Genomic DNA, 23034 nt, shown 5'->3' with positions numbered 1-23034 from the left:
ACAAGTACCCCAGGTGATAATGATGCTGCTGGCTGGTGTTCACGCTTTGAGGCCCACCGATGCAGCTGGCTCTGAAAGCTGATAAAGAGACGCTAATAAATGTAGTTTAACTTAATTAAAAACAAATATGCACTAATTTATGACTTGGGGATAATAAATGTTTTTATAATGATGTTTCCCAAGCTTGGCTGTTCACTGCAATCATCTCAGGAGGTTTTTAAAATACTAATGTTTGTGTCCCGTCCCCAGAGTTTCTAATTTAATTGGTCAGGAGTGAGAATTGGGCACTGGGAATTTTAGAAGGTCCCCAGATGACTCTAATAACAGCTGAAGTTGAAAAGCACTACTCCAGAAGGCCTAAGAAAGAAAGGCTTCTTTCACTGTATCTATTATTCTTGGAGTTTTTTCAATCTACCTTTGTATTTTTTCAGCAAAAACAAACATTAACAGGATGAATACTTCAATATCAGTCCCAAAGGTGGCCAGTGAGCTAGTGGTAAAAGTTTTTGCATTGGTTCTCAACTCTGGCTGCACATTGAATCACCATGAGCAGCTTTTTAAAATGCCATGCCAAGGCATCTTAGAGGTTGAAATGAATATAGAGGAAAAAAATAAAGAGCCAACCAGTTGGAGAATATTAAAGAAAATACACGTCAAAAGAACGCATTCACAAAGCAAGCAGATAACTTGACATTTCAGTAAGAGAAGGAATAACACTAAAATGGGTTTATATGCCATACAGGGATAGTATTTATTAAACACCAAGGTTTAAAAAGTGCAATACAGACGGAAGAATCTGCAATAATGCAAATGCATACAGATGACTTCACATAAATAAAATCAGTGATACCAAAAGATAATAATTATTTTGCCCCTACAACAATGAAGAGGCCCGAATGAAAGCTGCATAGCACACTTCCTACAACAGTGACTTACAACCGCAGGAGGAGGGAAAGTGTTATCTGAGAGAGTTCCCCAAGGAGTTACAGTGTGCTTCCCCCTCGCCACTCCCACCTCACTTAGGCTGAGAATTCCTATCATAGAGCCAAGGAGCAGAGACCATTCAAAAACCAAGTTTAAAACAGAAACCAATATGTAAGATCATACAGGTGCCTTGAAGAAAAATCTACCCTGAATGCATTGTAGATTCAAGGCTGGGAAAATTGATAGCAACGTTTTGTACTCAATTCTGTTTCAAACATTAAATAAACCAATAAATCAATGTTACTGCATTCAGATACTTAAGCTCAATCATTATTTTTTTGATATACATTACCATTACTGATAACATTTTCACATGTAAAGACTATGTAAGAATTTTATAATATATATAACCACCCTTACCTGCTTAAGCAAAAATAAACAAATACTCCCACACTTACGTTTTAAAACTATACATTCCCTTGATGGAAAAAGTGATGGACTACAGTGACTTCTCTCAAAACGGAGTGTAAATTTTTCTGAAAGCCAGACTTTAGTCACACTGAGGCATTTTATTGTAAGTTATATGCAAAAGCAGCTTAGTTCTTCAGAAAAATATAAAATAAAAATAAAATAGATCAACATTTGAGATACGTTGACCAAAAAAAAATCTGAATAAAGATGATAAAGATAAAAATATATTACTCAAAAAAATCCTTGAATTTATTAGAATATAAAACTTTAATTTCCCTCTAGTCAAAATTTTATTCACAAGAGGTTATAGGTTGTTAGTTTGTTGGAAATCTATTTGAAAAGGTTAAAAATTAAAATAATTGCTTTATTTTTTGTTCCATTAGTACTAAGTCACGAGATCTTTGTAAGTTGTATCTGAAAGAAGAACATAAACACTTAAAAGCAGGAGCAAGGAAAGGGGAGTGGAAGCTCAAGAATATATTACTGAGAACAAACTCTACAACTCGACCTCACTTATGACACGTGGGTAGTAAGAGCAAACCAGCCTTCTTCATTTTGTTTCTCAATCTGTTGAACAAAGATGCAGAAAGGCTTTAGAAAGTAATCAGGAGCATGAAACCACTCAAGATTTACAATTATTTATACCAAGTACATAGAACCGAAGTTATTTTACACCACTGAATGGTATTAAAAATTATTGCTACTAGCAATTTTTTTTTGGTACGCGGGGCTCTCACTGTTGTGGCCTCTCCCGTTGTAGAGCACAGGCTCCGGACGCGCAGGCTCAGTGGCCGTGGCTCACGGGCCCAGCCGCTCTGCGGCATGTGGGATCTTCCTGCACCGGGGCATGAACCTGTGTCCCCTGCATCGGCAGGCGGACTCTCAACCACTGCGCCACCAGGGAAGCCTGCTACTAGCAATTTTTATTCTCTACCAGAGACACTCCCAAATATTCCCTGGTCAACAGATCCCCTTATTGATTTGGCAGGCCTAATTTTTTAAAAAAAGAATCAATCCAGTATTTTATACAAATCAATGTACAACTTTTTAAAATAACAAAAAAAGTTATTTGACCTTGGTAAATTAAATCTGTTACTAAATTCCAGAAATTAAGGGCAAATTATATAAAATAGTTTACGTTAAAGCTTTTTAAGAATATAAGAAACAACAAAGAACAAATCTTCCAGTGCTGGGCAATTAGAATATTCTGAGCTTACCGATTAATTTGGACTATAAATACTCAATGTTTATTGAGGTATTCACTATTTTGTCTAATTACTGAAGCTAGTAATAAGAATAGCAAGGAAGATTCCCCCCCACCCCATCAAACAGTTGTTAGCTCACATTTGCAAATGTAATGTTTATGATTTTAAAGACACCCTCACAATTTGCTATGACCAATCAGTCAAAGGAACTATATTTTGCTGTATTTTACCAGCACAGAAAAACGTCTTTTGCAAAAATTTTGGATATACTGTAAGATGCTTAGTTTCTGTACATCCCTATAGCAAATCAGAACACATAAAAAATACGTAGTACATTTATTTATCCTTTGTGCCATAACCTCTCTACGTGTGGCACATAACCCCTCTGTGGCACACTCAGATACAGCACACTGGGGCAGAGTGACAAGGAAAGTGACTGGCCCCAGGGCTCTGGCTATCCCAAGCCCTACACAGCCACAGCAAAGACTGAGGAAACCAGTATCTCAGTAAGCCCACAGCCCATTCAAGGCACCCCTGCGTGTCTTGCCACACTATTTGGAATGCTCTGCCTGAAACAATAATGTCCGATCTTTGTTGAAATCTTATTGAATTTTACCTTATTCCTTAGTTACCCTAGAAAACAAAAGAAGTGTATGCTTATTTGTTTTTCCTAATGAAGGGGAATTAGTATTTCTTTTCTTCTGAGAATTTTATATTAACTTTAAGATAACAGGAATAATAATTAAGCATGGAAACTACTAAATCAGCCACCTCCCACCTTTGCCCTCCCAACCTCTAGACACATTTCACAATTACATTTTATCACATACCTCTGCTCTTGGATTAAGAGGTGTCAAGTGCCCACTTCCTGAGGTGGCATTTAATGGAGAACAAGAATTACTAGTAGCCCCTGGAGATCTTTTTATGAGAAATAAAAGAGAGTGAGAGAGTAATCTATTATTATTCACCTTTAAAAATTATATAAGACACAATTCTCAATACTGAGAAGAGCTTGAAAGGAATGGCTGACTTAAGTCCAAATGAGGTAAATTATTTGCAACATATTTTCACCAACCTAAGTCTTTTTTTTTTAATTAATAGATTTTCTTTTTTAGAGTATGTTTAGGTTTACAGAAAGACTGAATGGAATGTACAGAGACCATTAGAGGACCATACAGATAAGTTTTTAACAGTAAAGGAGGAAGAATGGATGTGCAGGGGTGCGGAAGAAGGTCAAGGTCGTGGAAGAGTAATGAGACGTGGAGCAATGCAGTACTAGCATGTAGAGTGGACACAGAGAGCCAGGTACATCCTTGGTGTCACCATTTACCAACCACGTGACCCATTGAGGCAAATTGCCCAATTAGCTCTATGAGCTTTGGTTTCACTTACTGTAAAGGAGGAAAATACTATTGGTCAATTTACCCTGTCATATGTTACCTCCTAATTTTGTAACCCATAAAACGCTCGACATATGTGCTATTATCCTATTTTTGTCTTCAATAGCCAACCCAATGCTTTTCTACTTAACTAAGGCTTGTTCCTCACTCTTCTTCTTTTTTCCCCCAAAATTCTCCTCCCCAATTACTTGATTTTCTCTACATGAGTGAATCTGTCTGAAACTAAGTCAGACATTATGCACTACTTTTTTTCACAAAGAGAATAAAACACAAACCACGTTCTTGATTTTAACCCTACCTTCTTGAATTTAGCCCACTGGTAGGAGAGACAGTACTGCATTTTGAGCTTTCTGGGGCTTCCACTACTGGAATAGATACCTCGATCGTCCTCTTTCCTCCTTCTATAATATAAAAATAAACACTAGTTTATTACCTTTCAATAAAATGAAAATTAAAATTTAACTTGACTTCTGTCTTACTGCAAATTATACAGTATAAAGTTGAGGGTTCTTTCTATATTTTTATCATCATGGACCACAAATACACTTCAAGGATTTTTTAAAAAACGAACTGTTGCACAAGAAACTTTAGTTCTTAGTGTCAATTCAGGAGCATGCCAGTTCCTAGAGAGCCAGAATCTTCAGACAAGTGGTATCATGTCACATCTGCAAGTGAAAAACAGAAATTAAGAGCTAGCCCTAAAGAATAGGAGATCTTGGTGAGAGCGACTTATCTAAAGCTTTCCAAAAAAAAAAAAAAAAAAATGAAAAAGAGAGAAAATTTCTGGAGTTATGCAGTAAAACTTTAAATCTTCTAAATCTATTACATTATTACTGTTACTGAAGACATTAAATTTGGAGGGGAAAGTTGGCTGAAGAGCTCATATGGCCAAAGGCCAGTATAATTATGTACATTTTCAATATTTCAGAAGTAGATAATCAGTCAACAAATATTTACTAAGTATGTACTCATGAAAGGCTCAGGCAGTGCTCCTAAGAATCATGCTTAAAACCAGTAATTTCTGGACTTTAAGGGGTAATGAAGCTCTATTCAATTTTATAACATATTCCTTGGTTGCCCTAGAAAACAAAAGAGGTTCTGCATGACATATGATTTATCTTTATCATTATAGCCCACAGAGGTTCCTGTGAAACCAATAATTTTACTTAAGAAAGAATACCTTAGACAAATAAGCACTGGAATGGAAAGAACAGGGTTGCAAATCTACCAGTTTGCTTTAGAATTTCAGACAAATCACTCAACCTCTTCATGCCTCAGTTTACTTATTTATCAAATAGTCGTATCAGCTTTGTCTACTCGGAAGGTATGTTGAAAACTAAATGAGCCAACAGAAATGAAAGTATTAACCTCAAAGAACTACTGAAATAGATGTCTCATTTTATCACAGAATTATTCTTACGAGTGATCTGCTTTAGTTTTTCTTCATTGCACTTAGCACTAACTGACATTGTCTCATGTATTTATTTGCTCATTTGTATCGCCTGCTCCCCAACTTGAATCCCGGAGTAGTCACGCTGGGCAGGGACTTGTCCTGTTCGATGCAGTATCCCCAGTGCCCAGAACATGGTGACACATCGTTGGTATTCACATATATTGAGTGATTTCACTTATTTATTCTAGTCACAAGTTGCCTCTAGACTTTCTGACTATGACGAATGGTAGATAAAGCTGTAATGTGAAGGAGCCTAGAATAAACAAAGAGGAAGGACCTTAGGGAAATGCGTTATCTATCACTTTCCAGTAACTTCCAGACCACTCTGTTTTCCTGTTTTCTTTTTTTTTAAATATTTATTTATTTATTTAATTGGCTGCACCAGGTCTTAGTTGCGGCACTCGTGATTTCTAGTTGCGGAATGCGTGAGGAATCTAGTTCCCTGACCAGAGATCGAACCCGGGCCCCCGGCATTGGGAACGTGGAGTCTTAACCACTGGACCACCAGGGAAGTGCCTCAAATCACTCTGTTTTCTGGGTCTATAATTCAAAAAGGAAATAACTTCTGAGAGAAAGAGTCTTATTGGTAGATCCTTCATAGGCAACCTACTTCAACCAGCCACAGGCCATAGGAATCTCTCTAAAACAACAATGCTTGAACACCTCAGGAGGCACACCACTTACTGATACAGAGCTTTGTCTATTCCTGACAATTAGAACCTTCTCTTACACTGGGCCCAAATTAGTCTCTCTAATTAGAACCTTCATGCAGCTCTACCCCTTGAGGGTCTTAATAATTCAATTTTTGGCTAAAGAGCAACTTGAGGTCTACTTCCTTTCATCAGTACCTTTTTGAATGTGATCACTATGACAACTAATTTTTCAGTTACTTTCTATTGTTTAGAATCACCTGTAGCTTTCCACATTCCTAAACGTAACAATTAAATAGGAAGTTTAACTTACAAGTGAAAATGTTTTAATGGTTTTAACAGAATAATAACTTGTAATTTGTTGCTGATGAAATTCTAAATTATTTTGATGCTTATGTTTATAAATAGCTGCAGCATACGCCATGAACGAATCATATACAGAACTAGATTCCATTTACATGTAGGAACTCAGACACCAAAGATTAACTGCAGGCACCATGGGATAGCTTTCTAGAAGCTAGAGAGGAGACCGGCCTTCTAGTCCCATTTCTGTCACTTAGGTCTGTTTCTTTCTACATGAAATTGAAGACACTGAAATATATGCGCTCTGAGATTTCTTTTAGCTAAATATATACTTGCAAAATCAAGAAAATGAAAATTTTCACGTGTCTAGGCTTTTAAATCGTGAATTTGTGACTAACCAGTCCATGCTCCGAGAGGTGACCGAATAGGTGATACTGGTGGAGAGGAAGGATTCAAACCAACAAGTTTCTGCTGCTCTATTAATTGCAAGAGTTTTCCACGAGCCTCCATACTCTGTCGATTCAATTCTGCAATCCGTTCCTCCATGCGGCTTGGTGTTAGAGGTTGTACTGCTGGAAAAGACTTAAAAAAAAAAAGGACACAGACTCCATATTAAAAATAATACAAACAATTATGACCTTTTGTAAAAACGAACTCTTCCACTAAGAGCCAGCAAATTAGTATTCATAGCCTTTGCTACATGTGAACTTGAATACTGGGCAAATAGTAATAGAATTTACAAATCTCTTAATTGAAAAATAAAGGCTAAAGTAAAGGGATACTAATCCTTCTAATATCAGTGCCACATAAGCCCTCTAGTCCCTCTGTCCATGGAGAGTGTCTGTGGGACAAAGCAAAGCCTTCCTGCATCTCTTAGCGTTTGTTGAGCTGCATGAAGATCACACGAGCAAAGATACTACTCCGAGCGATTGACTTCTAACATCCCTATTAAAGACAGGTCTGCAGTTTGCATCACAATATATAAAAGAGGACCTGCGATAGTTGAAATAGATGCTTCTATAATTATAATCTTCATACACGCACTATGAGCTATTTGGGAAAGATTTCTAGGAATCTTATCACTCCTTCTGACCATGTGTCACCCTACCCAGGCCACTTTCGGCCTAATATACCTGATTCGAGAAGGCTGGTGACTGGAAAGGAATATGAGAGGTAGAGTAAAAAGGAGCCACCCAAGGAATATACTGTTAAGTTTGATTTGAAAATTCCTGAAAGGAATGTCACTCTTAAGTATTTCATTTAGTAAATACGTCCCTTTGGGGAAAAACAATTCCTACTAGAAGTCACTAATTTGTAGCTTATGCCCATTAGTTAAAAAAGAGATAAGCAAAACAGCATGAATTAAAAATCATTTTGTAATTCTGATTATAATGAAAAGGGTGGTGAGGGCAATAGTACTGGATTGTCCTCTCTAGCCCAACTGTTATACTAATCGGAAAAGGGGGCAAGCTCCATCTTTAATTCTGTGGGCATTTTTAAACCATGTTTAAAAAACATGTTTCAAATAATCTTCAAAACTCTGCATACACAGAAACGTCTCTGTTGACTAAAACTGAGGCAGCTTGGACTTACATACAACTGAAACGATCACTCCTAATCTCCGTCTCGGCTTCTTCTGCCAGTCCCTTCTGACTGCTCTTTCTGTCACTCGATACCTGTATTGCCCTTATTGCCCATGAGCCAGTGCTGACAGAGATGGCCCTTACCCCCACCCTCTCCTAACCTTCCTCATGGAAGCCCTCAATCCACAGTTGGTTAAGCCCCTATGGAAGCGATCACTCTGGAACCCCTAATCCATGAAGCTAGCCAGCTCCTTCCCACGGCCCCGCCTCCCATCAGAACTCTGAGAGGCGCCACATTGGCTCATGACAAGGTAAAAGGAAGACTCTCCCGTCACTGGGATCTGCATGAGGGCGTGTGTCATCAACACTCCACAGCTGGAACTTAGAATCCCTTTGCTCCCCACAAACAAGGAAATGAAGGTTCACGTTGCCAGGTCAGCCCTCAGTCACGTAACTTACAAAATTCCAGCACTACAACATGCAGACTTTTGCTCCTCAAAGTGTAATCCTCGGACCAACATCACCTGGGAACTTATTAGAAGCACACAGGTTCTACCTCAGACCTACTCAATCAGAGTCTGCATTTTAGCAAGATTCCCAGATGATTAGTATGTACATTAAAGACTGACTTTAATATTCTTTAAAACATCATTTCTAAGGGAAAATGCATTCTGTGTCCTAAAAAATTAACTACTCACGAGCTGAGGGCCAACTACACATAATTCTCTTTTGTGAGCCCCTTTAAGAGTAAAAATGATTTCAATTAAAACACAGTTATGTGGTAAACTTTCAAGACATATTTATTCTATATATTGTATTTAAAACTTCATTCCTAGCTTAATTTTAGCTTTCCTACCTGTTTTACTTTTGTCCTATTTTCCTCATTCATTTCCCCATTTTAAATTTTATGTTGTACTCTTTTAATGCATGTGTGACATAAACTGATAAATAACCTCTATTTATTTTGTGATGAGGACCTGACACAGCATAAGCCATCTAGTACCAGCTTCAAGTACCAGGGTCACTTCTGGATGCTCCAGCAATATCCTTAAATACCAATATGTCTGTAGGCAATCCTTAACTGGTACTCACAGAGGTCATGTTGCTGGCATGACTCGTCTCCTGTTTGTTAAACTCCCGAAGTCCATCCCCTTGCTCTCCCCCTGGCCCAATAATATTATTCAGATGTGCCTTGATCGCTGAATTCTGCAGTGTCAACTCAGCAATTCGTGCCATGATGTCCTTTCTTTGTATTAATGTCTCATTTGTTCTAAGCTGTTGCCCATCTCCCAATACTGGGGGTTCTTCTGAGAGTGTGGGGTTTCTTGACTGCTGAGTGCTTGAACGGGAATTGCAGAGGGGCTGTGAGGGGTTAACAAAAGGAGGCTGGGTTTTGTTCTGCAGATCTTCTCCCATGTGAGAGGCCCTCCACCTCTGAGTAAAGAGATGACTCTCTTCACTTGAATTCTGAATGTCTGCGCCAGTCTTCTTTTCCCAATTTTGTTCCTTCTCAATTACTTCCACGGTTGGAGGAATTCGTGGGGCAGGACGAGTTTGAACAGTCCTCCTCAATACTGCAGATAAAATTAAAGCATAAGAAACATGTACCACTTAACCACACTTGGCACTATAATCATCTCATTAGCCCTCCTTAGTAGTTAGAGAAATATTTCAATAGAAGGATTTGGTTTCTGAATGCCTCATTTATTTTAGCAGAGAACTTACCAGCAATACCAGCGCTAACAATGAAGTACAGAGTCTTTTATATTCCTTAGAGCTTTATCGGCATCCTTGTGAAAAACCATCTACCAAGTTCACATTTTAACACATATATTAACTCATACCTGGGAATCTTGGGGGGAGTATAGATATATAATGTAAACTGAGGATGGGAAGGGGAAGCATCTCTGAAGAAGTAAAGTTTTTAAATGATTACATATGTGACAGAAAGTAGAGCAAAGAACATTACAGTCAGAGAGGACAACATATGTGAAGGCCCCAAAATAGGAAACAGCAAAGAAAGGAGGCCAGTCTGGCTGTAGCATAGCAACAAGGCAGAACTGGGAGTATATGAAACCAGACAGGCATACAGGGCCATTTCTTGCAGAGCTTTTAAAAGCCATGTTAGAAATTTTATAATTTAATCCAAGAGCAATGAAACCTGGAGGTTTGGGAATAACTCAATTTACATAATTTACATTTCTTAAATTCTGTCGATAATTGGAAGGTCCAGGAATAGAAGTAGGGAGACCAATAAGCAACTGTAGTAGTCAAGAAGAAAGATGATGGTAGCTTTGACTAAGGTATGTTTGCTATAAAGATGGAGAAGTAGATACATTTGAGAAATATTTTGGCAATAGAACTGAGAGTGATGAACTGAAAGTAGGGAGTGAGGGAAACGCACAGAGCAAGATGGCATGCACAAGTGAATGGATGGTGATGCCATTTACTGACATGGAGAAGACAAAGAGAACAGATTTGGTGGAAGGAGGATTATTAAGAATTGTTTTGAACATGCTAAGTTTAAGGTGCCTATATATCCATCCAAGCAGATGAAACATGGGTCAGAAACTTAAGAGACTATCTAGGCTAAGATCCCAAACTGGAGGTCACTGGGCATATACTGGGTTTGCCAAAAAGTTCATTCGGGTTTTTCCATAACATCTTATGGAAGCCACAAGAACGAGTGAGATTATTTAGAGAGAAAGAATAGAGTGAGAGAAGAAACCAGTAACAAGACACGAAGAACTCAACATTTAGAGTCAGATAAAGGAGGAGAAGCTAGCAAAGCAGACTGAAATGGAGCAGCCAGAAAGACAAAGAAATATTACAAGAATGTGGTCTCAAGGAAACAAAGAGGCAGTGGTTAACTGTGTGTAATTTTACTGTAAGACCTGGAAACATAAGGACAGAAAGCGTACAGCGGAGTTAACAACACATTGGCCACTGGAGCCCTTAGCAAGAGTGATTTAGGTAGAATGACAAATACGGGAGTGAATCAGGGGAATAGATGCTTCTATTTCAAGACTACAGACTGAGCATACATTTATCTCGCCTTCTTTAACTGACAGTAAGGAAATATAAACACAAATAAACTCACACCAGTAAAGATAATGGTCTGGGGAGAAGCAGTAGCAAACTAGATATTTGAACACATTTCTGGAAGACTGAGAGTGGATGGGAAGTGTGTGAAAGGATGAAATTGTGCAGAAGCCACAGTCCAGAATATGTCTGTTAATTAAAAGGAAGCTACAGGTAAAGCCAGTTTCTTTTGGGGAGTACTGAAAAGGCTGCAGGCTCAAAGCTGACAGGTACAGAGAAAGAGAAAAGTAGGGCTAAACTGGGGAATTACTTGAAAGCTTGCCTTTTATACAGTGATGTCAGTCAACCTGTTGCTCACCACTTCCGACACCCATCCTTGAAAACAACAACAACAAAAAACACGGTTGGGAAGAGCAAATGTGGTAGACCCAATTGAATAGCTGGATCCTGCTTCCATATGCTACAGGAAGCCTGCAGTTAACATCTCACGCCCATATGCGCAAAGCAACTACTTAAGGCAAAACATATTGGGAAAACAGACCTAGACTTACCTACATCATAGAGGAGAAAACTTATGCCAGCTACCTATACTATTCAACCTAGTCATTTATTCTTAAATATGAATGGACAATGAAGGATGACCAGACATTGAGGAAAGCCAGCAGCACAAAAAAGAAAAGCCAGGATAGATAAATAGAACAGACTAAGAAGAGAAGAAAGAAAATTCAGGTACAGAGGAAAATGTAACAAAATTTTAACTGGTTTCCTCGGAAGAGAGTTTCTGGAAGATATTGCATTCATAATGAGCAGCAATGGAAAAAAGGACAATCAGAAAATAAGGAAGGGTCCTTGATTGGAAATTAAAAATATGGTTGGTGAAATACAAAAATGTAAAAGTCAGGCTTGAATTTAAAGTGAAAAATACTTCCAAAATATAAGAAGAAAGATATAAGGCCAAACACATGAGAAAATAATCCAGAAGGTCAACATATAATTTCCCCAAACTGCAGAAAGTCATGTCTTCTGACGGAAAGGTCCCACGGGTGCCTCACAGTAATGAGGAAAAAACCCACATTTAGATACACCCTGTGCAATTTCAGAATAAAAATAAAGGGATCCTAAAAGCTTCCACAGAGAAAGAGTAGGTCAAAAATACAAAGAAATAAAATTTCGATATGAAATCAGACATCTTGATTGCAACACTGGATAATAAAAATCAATGGAACAGTGCCTTTAATTTCTCAGGAAAAGGGACTAAGGACCTAGAATTCTATTTCTAGCCAAATCATCAATCAAGTATAAGAGAAAAATGACAATATTTTCAGATTTTCAAAAACTCAAAGATTACCTTCTATATACCCCTTCTGATGTCTTCTTTCAGAAAATTGAGGGAGAAAACCAAAAAAGAGGAAGAAATGGAATCTAGGACGCAGCAGATCCAAACCAACAGTGTGATAACAGGGACTTCCCTGGTGGTCCAGTGGTTAAGAATCTGCCTTCCAATGCAGGGGACGCAGGTTCAATCCCTGGTGGGGGACCTAAGATCCCACATGCTGCGGGGCAACTAAGCCCACGTGCCGCAACTACTGAGCACACGAGCCACAACTAGAGAACCCATGTGCCACAACGACAGAGCCCACGCGCTCTGGAGCCTGCACGCCACAACTCAAGAAAAGTCCACACGCCACAACGAAAGATCCCACGTGCCTCAACAAAGATCCTGTGTGCCACAACTAAGACCTGACACAGCCAAAAATAAAATAAATAAATATTTTTTTTAAAAGTGTGATAACAGCAAGTCCCAGGATAAGAGCTGTGCAACAGGCCCAGGAAGCAATCCGTTGAGACTGGAACAGAGGTTGGTGGGCTCTGGGAAGGTATCTCTGGTGTCAAAGTGGAATGACTAAAGGACGTGCAAATGAAACGGGTGAAGGCACATTATACTTTTGTCAACAAGACGATAAAAGCAATTTGAATCTTCAGGCAAAATAAAAACAGAACAAGAAAATCACAGTAGTAAACACAGAGCCAAATAAAACATTCTGAGCAAATGATGAAGTGAAATAAGAATTCACCTTTACCTTCATACTATGAACTTTTTCCTTTTGTGTGGCACAAGGACTGATAGTAACAATGGACCCAAAAAGAAAATGTAATTGTTATTTGTTTTCAATGTCAGTATCCATCTATAGATGAGACAGAGAAGATATAATGGTAATGGAACATTGTAAATGTTAACAAACTTGATACTACCAAAGGAAAGGTAAAGGTGACTGAAGATGGGAGGTGGAAACAAAGGAGAGGAAGAAGGAAGGGAGGGGAGTTAGTGTTCTCCTCTCATAGCAGAGAGCAAATAGATACTGCCTGAAGTTAATGAAAAAGAAATAGAAAGTATTTAAAGTCATGAAGTTCTGCAACAGAAGAAATAAAAATATAATTATCCAAATTAGACAGAGAAGAGAGGCAGGTGTTAAGATGAATTAAACCCTCTTCTTTAATAAGGGAGCGTCTATAATGATTGTGTAAAGTTGATACTTCAAGAAAAGAGATGTGAAAATATTTTATGTTAATTATTAAGACCACCATCAGATAAACAGAAATCAAACTGGGATAAAAATAACTGCCTCTTGCGGTAGGCCTAGAGGTGGAGGAGGAGGAGACCCTTGTATGTGCTTTTTTTAACCACCTGCAAATATGAATTAAATTAATACTTTAAAAAGTGAATGGAAGATAAGAAAGTGAAAACAGCATATGTATACCACTCTTTCAAGAAGCATGGTTATAAAACAAAGTAGAATTTGATTAGTAGCTAAAGGAAAGTATTTATGATGGGAAATTCTAGAACAACACTGTCCAATATGGCAGCCTCTGGTTATATGTGACTATTCACATTCAGACTTTAATTAAAATTAAATAAAATTTAAAATTCAGTTCCATCAGTCATAGTAGCCACATTTCAGGTTCTCAGCAGTCCCATAAGGCTAATAGTGGCTACCATATTAAATGGGGGAGATACAGAACATTTTTTATCATCACAGAAAGTTCTATTGAACAGTTGTTCTAGAGCATAACTGAACACTGATGATGCACCCTATGTACCTCTCATCTCTGCATGTTCAGTTTAACTGAACAACTCTTTACATGTGAGCATTCCAAAGAAAATGCTGAAAAGTATGTTAATAAAACTTCACCAATTCAGAATACATATTCCAAGGTAGTTCTATCTGCACACTGTAAAAGAAACGTGCAGTGTTATTTTCAATGCAGAACCTGCTGAAGATGCTAACAAAATGTTGTCTAGAGCAATCCCTGAATAATTTGCTTTCACAAACAGTTAATATATTTGCAGAGTAAAAATATTTATTATAATTAATTCTTTAAAAGGATTTCAAGCTACCTTGTTATCACCAATGAAAAATAATTTACAATATCTCATAAGAGATCATTAGGCAAGCCCATTAATAACATGCAAACATTTGAAAAATAAGGAATGAAAAGCTAACTTGCACAGAAATCAGAACTGAAATTATATTTCGTAAATCTAGCCAATGTTAATAATACTTACTAGACCTCTAAAGAGGAAATATCAAATCACAGAACTGTAGAGCTGGAAGGACATTAAAGATAAAGGAAAAGATTCTCATTTGAGAGACAGGAAAACTAAAGTCCAGGAGAGGTATCTTAGCCCCATGACGACAGCTAGTCACTGGACCGGCAGGCCAAGACTCCAGCACTTTTTTTTTTTTTTTTTTTTTTTTTTGTGGTACACAGGCCTCTCACTGTTGCGGCCTCTCCTGTTGCGGAGCACAGGCTCCGGACGCGCAGGCTCAGCGGCCATGGCTCACGGGCGCAGCCGCTCCGCGGCATGTGGGATCTTCCCGGACCGGGGCACGAACCCGTATCCCCTGCATCGGCAGGCGGACTCTCAACCACTGCGCCACCAGGGAAGCCCCTAGACTCCAGCACTTTTGACCCTCAGCCTAGCGCTGTCCCCCTGCACCACACAGATCTGACAAACTCTACATTTGCATTGTAAATGCTAAAACAAATTTTATAACAGCAAGGATTTGTCATTTTCTTTAACCTCTTATGGTCTTTTCACGTCCTCTAAGGGAAACGAAGTGCAGAAAATCTGACAAATTCTGTATGTCCTAATGACAATAAAAATTATTCTTCTGTTCCTCTACATAAACATATAAACACTCTTTTTAAAGAAAGAAAAATTTAGGCAAATCAGGGCTGAATAACATTTTTCTAAAAACTTTGGAGGAACATCTAAGGTAGTTTTTTTGATTGAAGAACTCTTCTGAAAATGAAATGAAAGCTATAGCTCCAGAAAAATGTACATGTGGACAAATAAACATAATTTTCCAAACAGTGAAGGAGTCCATGGAACATCTGAAGACCATCCATGAGCTCCAAGTTTTAAGAATCTATGAGCTAAGGATTAATAATAAATTTTTAAAATATTATTCAAAGTTCTCTTTATATGTGCTGCAAAAGTAATTCTAAAGCTACTTTTAATTATACATAGGCTTTCATTATAAAATTCTCCAAGCTGACTGAGCTAAAAACTTTTGCTAAAAAAGAGGTTAATAATCAGATCTGACTTACATAATCCTCTAAGTCACAGTTCCTGTCTTTCCTTGGTTAAACTTTCCTTACTCTCCGGAGTACAATCTCCCCTTGTTTCTTACCCCTTCCTGTGGCCCTGGACCATAGACACAAATGGGATTCCCCTTACTCTGCATTTTATTGCTGAGGACTTTGGTTCTTTGATCTGAGTTCAATTAATATTTACAATGTCTGATGGAACAGATACATAATGAAATTCACTGTCACATTTCACCATAAGTGTAATACACATGATATAAACCACCCTGAAAGACCCTCCTTCAGCTTAAAGATTAGGTATGGTAATCAGTATCTTTTAAAATTCTGTTTATCAGGGAAAAATGAACACAATATTTTACATATATGAAGCATAAAAAAAACAGCTGCCTTATAGCTTTAGAAGAAGCCTGCTTACCATCCTGCAAAGGACAGAATTCTGAGTTGCTCTTCTGCCTGGGTGGTGTTAACAATACCGCTGGCTCAAATATATGCCCTGGAAAACTGCTGGCCAGATTCCTGCTTTCTGGAGGGTTTGGCACCTGAGACAGTTTAACAGGCAAATCTTCCTGTGGCAATTCAACCGTATCTTCCCCTCTGAACATCAATGGCACGCAGACATTAGCATTTACAGCTGGACCCTCTGAAAAAGATGAGAGGCTATGGAGTACTCAAAGGAATTATGAGCGCATTTCAGGTGTTTATACTTAGATGCATTTCCACAGAGGGCAAAATCACGGAGCCTCGGGAGCCTTCACTTCTAGTCCATATGCTCATTTAGCAGTCCCTCACAGGCAAAACTCCTGGGGGGCCAGCACTGGGAAGAAGTGGCTGTTTTTGAGAAAAGCACTGCCCTTGAAGACCCACCCTCACCATTGAGTTTATCTCATGCAAGTTAAATTTTAGAGTCAGCCACTTCTTAGAATCCCTTCTAAGAAAACGCGCCTAAATCCATAAAACTCTTTCCACACAGAGACACTCATCAAAATATTACTTAGAAGTAAAAAATCCTAAATGTCCTATTCAGCCTATGGCATATAATGATGGCACATGAGGTGAAAAAAAGCATCACCACAAATGAACTAAAGTCATGAATTTCTGAAAGTCAGTATTTTATTTTCTTTCCATGACCACCCCATCCCCTTCCGAACCTGGGGCACCATAATGAAAGGTGCTGGTATTAAATTCCCACATGTCTAGGAAGCTAGTTCTTCTACTTTCTATTTGTGTGACTTTGCTAAGTTACCAACACTTTCTCTAAGCCTTAGTTTTCTCATCTAAAAAATGGGGGTAACAATGACACCTACCTCATAAGACTGAGTGAAGAACTCTTGAAAATTAAATGAAAGCTCTATTATGAGGATTAAACGAGATAATACATGTAAAACACTGTAAAAGTACTTGGCACAGAGCAAGTATCCAATAAATATTAGTTGGAAGTAGCAGTGGCAAATGTAATAGTGTTTAATAGTGTTAATGCTGTTTACGCATAAACAGCCAATAATTACATACAAGTTTACAGTTTTGTTTTCTCTGTAAGTATTTTAATCCCAATCTGGGATAATAAGATTATTCCACTCACCTGGACTGTCCATATTTCTACTTGTGACTCCCCTTTCTAATGTCTGACTTTCTTTGTTATTTATCACAGGACAGTTCTTAATGGCATGTGTGAGTGATATAAGCTGCTCATCTGTTGTGATCATGTACTGCTGAAGTCTTGCCTAGAGAAAAACGAACAAAATAATATCATTGGCATATCAGGCAACAAATCATCACCTAGGTATGTATAACTATATCATTTCAGACTTTCAAATACTAAAACAATGCATTTATTAAAACACATAATTATAAATATTTTAAAAATTCCATGATAGAAGAATGGTCTAATAAATCACGGAATATTATTAATTAATAAATACACTGCTACAACAATAAGAATTAACCTTTTCATAGGGCTTTCAATTTACAAAATCTCTTTATGTAGATGATACAGTACTGACTCTCGAGCTACCCTGAGAGATACATCAAGTGGAGGAAACTCAACAGATTACATAGGCATTTAAACTGATAAACATGAGCATTATAAAAATTTATGGTAATGTATATAAAATAGTGTTAAAAGACTATATATATATACATATATATATATACCACATATGTATATATATTACAGTTGACACTTGAACACAGGAATTAGGGGCATCAACCCTCTGCACAGTGAAAATTCATGTATAACTTTACAGCTGGCCCTCCATATTCGAGGCTCTGCGTCTGTGGATTCAACCAACCACAGATTGCATAGTACTGTAGTACATATTTATTAAAAAAAAATTCATGTATAAGTGAACCAGCACAGTTCAAACCAGTGTTGTTCAAGGGCCAGTGGTATATACACAAACAGACATAGATATCTCCAAGATGAACAGACATTAGATAAAAATCAGATGTGGTCAGAAGTCAGAAATATTATTAGTAGGACTGCTGAATGAAGTATACTAAACATTTTTATATCCGCCCAAATTTTTCCCAAATTCCACACTCATATATCTAGTGGCCTACTCAACATCTCCACCAGGAACTCACACAGGCTTTTCAAACTTAAAATACACAAAACCAAACCCCTCCTGAACATCCCCACCTCATCAATAACAACTCCATCCTTCTAACTGCTCAGGCCAAAACTCTTGACTCTTCTCTCACATCTTCCCCTTCACCCCATATCCTATCCATTGGCACATTCTACCGGTTGACTTCAAAATATATTAAGGGGCTTCCCTGGTGGCGCAGTGGTTAAGAATCCACCTGCCAATGCACGGGACATTGCCTACAAGCTTAAAGTGTTTACAGATTCAACATCAGGTCAAGATACATTCCTTCTGATGATGTCATATCTTCGTGAGGCTGAGTTTTCATTAGTTGCTGTGCTAAAAAGCAACACTGCATAAAAATGATTGTGAATAGGAAATAAGACTGATGGTGTCCAATATGATTCTAAGCTATGAGAAGCTGTGCAATGCTTCGCATACAACATGTATACATATTCCATTAGTAAATAACTGTGGTTATTTAATCATGATAAAAATAAGACTTTTTCTATCAATTTACATGTATTATTTTTTTCACACAGCATCCAAGCTGTTAAGACATAAATGCTTATTAAGTTGTTTGAACCTAACTACTTAATAAATGGAACTGTTGGGTATTTCTTTGGTCTAGGAGTGTCCTGAGGCACTAAGGGCTTGAATGGAGCTAGGGCAGTGATCTCTGATCTAATCTCAACACAGCAGCCTAGAGTGATTCTCTTAAAACTTAAGTCAGATCACATCTCTTCTCTATCCAAAACCCTTCAGTGGTTTCCCATCTCATTCAGAACAAAAGCCCAAGTCCTCACTCAGCCTGCAGGGCCCCATGTGATCTGGCTTCCCTGCTCTTGTCTCCTCCTGCGCTCCCTCTGCCACATCCCACTCCCGCCACCCTGGTCTCCTTGATGGCTTTGAGCTCAATAGCCATGCTCCCACCTCAGGACCTTTACCCTTGCTGTTCCTCTGCCTCGAGTGCTCTTCCTTCAGCTATCAGCATCCTCGCTTCCTCACCTCCTTCAGGCCTTTACTCAATGTCACCTCCTCAGACAGACATGGGCCATCCTATTTATACCTTCTCACCTTGGGCACTTCCTATGCCTCTTACCTGCTTTATTTTTCTTTATAGTACATAATAACCATCTAACTTACAATATACTTCACTATTTGGGGGTGTGTTTATTTAGAATATAAGCTCCTTGAGGGCCAAGATTTTTTTTTCATTCATTACTGTATTTCCTGCACCTAGAACAGTTCCAGGCCCACAATAAGTGCTCAATAAAGATTTGTTGAATGTACTAGTATACTTGGAAAGTGTACTATCTTCCTAAGAGAATTGAAAATGTATGTTCACACAAATACTTGTACATGAATGTCCATAGCAGCATTATTAATTCATTACACACAAAAAGTGGAAACAACTCAAACGTCCTTCAGCTGATGAATGGATAAGCAAAATGTGGTAGAGCATATATTTAGAATATTATTGGGCAATAAAGAGGAATGTAGTACTGATACATGTGACAACATGGATGAACCCTGAAAACACTATGTTGTGTGAAAGAAGCCAGACACCAAACACCACATATTGCATGATTCCACTTATATAAAATATCCAGATAAGGCAAATCTATAAAAACATAAAGTATGTTTGTGGTTACCAGGGGTTGAGGAGAGGAGAGAATGGAGAGTGAATGCTAATTAGTATGGGGTTTCTCTTTGGGTTAATGAAAATACTCTGGACTTAGCTAATGGTGCTGGTACACAACTCCATGAATATACTAAGAAACCACTGAACGGCACACTTTAAAAGGGTGAGTTAAATGGTATGTGAACTATATATCAATAAAAAAAATTGCATGTCTTATATCTAATGTCCATTGACACAAACATAACTTGTCTACTAACTACTGATTTTCTAGTCTCTTTTGGCTGTTAAGTAAAAGTAATAATAACCACTATTTGAGAACAAAAAGATGAATAAAGATACTGAAGATACTATAAACAACTTTAAACAGCATATGTTATAGGAAGGTTCCTCAAAGGGTATCCTCTGCTATTTTGAAATGAAAAGTAGCTATCATAACACTCATTTCATATTTTGGATAAACTATTATAATATTGGTAGTTATCATTTAAATGTAGATTCTGTCTCCCCCAATAAATAGTAAGTTTCTTAAAGACAGTAGACTTATTCTACACTATTTGTAGTCCAAGTTTCTACTATACTACCTCCAATATAATAAATGTGCCATAAAAGTTACTCTTGATGATAATAAAGAAGCAATAAGTAATCATGCCAGCACAAGTAAATCAAAGGCAAAGAAGAGAATCTCATACATCCATAAAAATGCTTTACTACTAAACACAGAAAAGTTTGGGATCTCATCTAAGTACCTGGGTAGCAGTATTTTCTTCTCTAAGGAGAAGAACTTCTGCTGTCAGAGCATCTATCAGCTCTCGATGATCGCCTAATGCTTGTTCCAGTTGCTTCCTTGTCTCTACTTCTTTACGCAGTTGGAGCTCACTCTACAAAAAATAAAGTCAAATAAACTCCCATCCATAGCATCACATGTTGAAAACTGAAAGTTTCTACTCAAAGCTGTCAAAGAAGAGAATACTTACAAAGTATATATTATGCGACAGTAATGACAATTAAATATTTTTATTAAAAGGTTTATAGTTGATTATAATGTGCTGCTTTATCCTCTTCCCTTCTTTAAATATAACACAATGAACAGAATGGTATGTAGAATTAAACAACTACAATTTTTATAGAAGAGAGTGGAAGGAAGTACATATACATGTTGCTTGAATGTATGTAGGCCATCTCCAGAAGGGCACACTGGTATCTGGTAATGATAGTTGACTACAAGGAAGGAAACAGGTTAAATGGAAGTTAGGGGTGGGAATTAGGTTTTTCATCGTATATTCTTCTGTATCTTTGAATTTCATACCATGTAAATGTATCACCAATTCAAAAATTGTTTGTTAAAATATAATTAAAAATAAAAAACAGGTTTAAATGATTTAGCTTTGTAAAGCAAGTGATTAACTAAAAAGTACATGCTTCTAAGCCTGTAATACGTTCAGAGAGCCAAAAGTACATTCCTAGAGATTCCTAACTTCTGGGTAGAAGAATGGTAAGACTATCACAAGTCTGACAGTATAATAAATCTTTAAAAAGCAAATTTAGATAGATCTCTACAAGATGGTGGAGTAGAAGGACCTGAGCTGACCTCCTCTCACGAAAACACCAAAATCACAGCTAACTACTAAACAACCATTGACAAAAAAGGGCTGGAACCTACCAAAAAAGATCTTCTACTTCCAAAGATAAATAAGAATCCACGAGACAGTAGGAGGGGCACATTCACGACACGGTCAGATCCCATACCGGCCGGGTGGGCAACCCACAAACTGGAAAATAATTATATTGCAGAAGTTCTCCCACAGGAGTGAGAGTTCTGGGCCCAGGTCAGGCTCCCTGGTCTGGGGGTCTGGCACTGGGAGGAGGAACCCCCAGAGCATTTGGCTTTGAAAACCAGGGGGGCTTGATCACAGGAACTCCACAGGACTGAGGGAAACAGAAACGCCACTCTTGGAGGGTACACACAAGGTCTCGTGTACACCAGGACCCAGGGGAAAAAGCAGTGACTGCAGAGGAGCCTGCGCCAGACCTACGTCCTGGTCTTGGAGGTGGGGGGCAGCTATGCCTCACTGCGGGAACAAGGACAAGGACACTGGTGGCAGAGGTACTGGGTAATCATTGGCATGAGCTGTCCTGGAGGCTGCCATTTTGATGCCAAGACCTGGCCCCACCCAACAGCCTGAAGGCTCCAGTGATGGGATGCCTCAGGCCAAACAACCCACAGGGCAGGAACACAGCCTGATCCATCAGCAGACAGGCTGCTTAAAGTCTTCCTGAGCCCACAGCCACCTCTAAACACACCCCTTGACATGGCCCTGTCCACGAGAGAGACAAGACCCCACCAGTGGTCAGCACCAGTCCCTCCTACCAGGAAGCCTGCACAAGCCTCTTAGATCAGCTTCATCCACCAGGAGACAGACACAAGAAGCAAGACAAACTATAATCCTGCAGCCTGTGGGATTGCAAACACAGAAAGTTAGACAAAATGAGACAACAGAGGAATATGTTCCAGACAAAGGAACAACATAAAACCCCAGAAGAACAACTAAATGAAGTGGAGATAGGCAGTCTACCTGAAAAAGAATTCAGAGTAATGATAGTAAAGATGATCCATGATCTCAGAAAAAGAATGGATGCACAGATCAAGAAGATACAAGGAACGTTTAAGAGCTAGAAGATATAAAGAACAAACAAAAAGAGATAAACAATGCAATAACTGAAATGAAAAATACACTAGAAGGAATCCACTGAAGAATAAATGAGGCAGAAGAACGGATAAGTGAGCTGGAAGACAGAATGGCGGAAATCACTGCCGCAGAACAGAATAAAGAAAAAAGAATGAAAAGAATGGGGACAGCCTAAGAGACTTCTGGGACAACATTAAACAGACCAACATTTGCATTTTAGGAGTCCCAGAAGGAGAAGAGAGACAGAAAGGGCCTGAGAAAATATGTGAAGAGGTAATAGCCGAAAACTTCCCTAACATGGGAAAGGAAACAGTCATCCAAGTCCAGGAAGCACAGAGAGTCTCATACAGGATAAAGCCAAGGAGGAACATGCCAAGACACATGTTAACACATTACTGACCAGGGGATTTTTGCAGAAACTAATGCTGGTGGCTGGCAATTTGTTATGTAAGTGAATATGGAAACACTAGCA

General features: G+C 38.4%; 1 protein-coding gene across 1 annotated transcript in view; it reads right to left on the bottom strand.

The window, feature by feature from the left end:
* Nucleotides 1–1661: 1661 nt before the first annotated feature.
* The window catches only part of SPICE1 (spindle and centriole associated protein 1), a 61189-nt gene continuing 39816 nt past the window's right edge, over nt 1662–23034 (bottom strand). The window contains exons 11-18 of the mRNA XM_065876579.1: nt 20622–20753; nt 17225–17366; nt 16061–16285; nt 9082–9563; nt 6805–6988; nt 4299–4401; nt 3431–3518; nt 1662–1962 (exon numbers count right to left, since the gene is read on the bottom strand). Coding sequence (XP_065732651.1) covers nt 1909–1962; nt 3431–3518; nt 4299–4401; nt 6805–6988; nt 9082–9563; nt 16061–16285; nt 17225–17366; nt 20622–20753 — 1410 coding nt within the window. The 3' untranslated portion in view covers nt 1662–1908. The remainder of the gene's footprint in view (nt 1963–3430; nt 3519–4298; nt 4402–6804; nt 6989–9081; nt 9564–16060; nt 16286–17224; nt 17367–20621; nt 20754–23034) is intronic.

Source organism: Phocoena phocoena, chromosome 4 (genome assembly GCF_963924675.1).
Source record: "Phocoena phocoena chromosome 4, mPhoPho1.1, whole genome shotgun sequence".
In the NCBI taxonomy this organism is placed as follows: Eukaryota; Metazoa; Chordata; class Mammalia; order Artiodactyla; family Phocoenidae; genus Phocoena; species Phocoena phocoena.
This window is presented reverse-complemented; position numbering and strand designations above follow the sequence as displayed.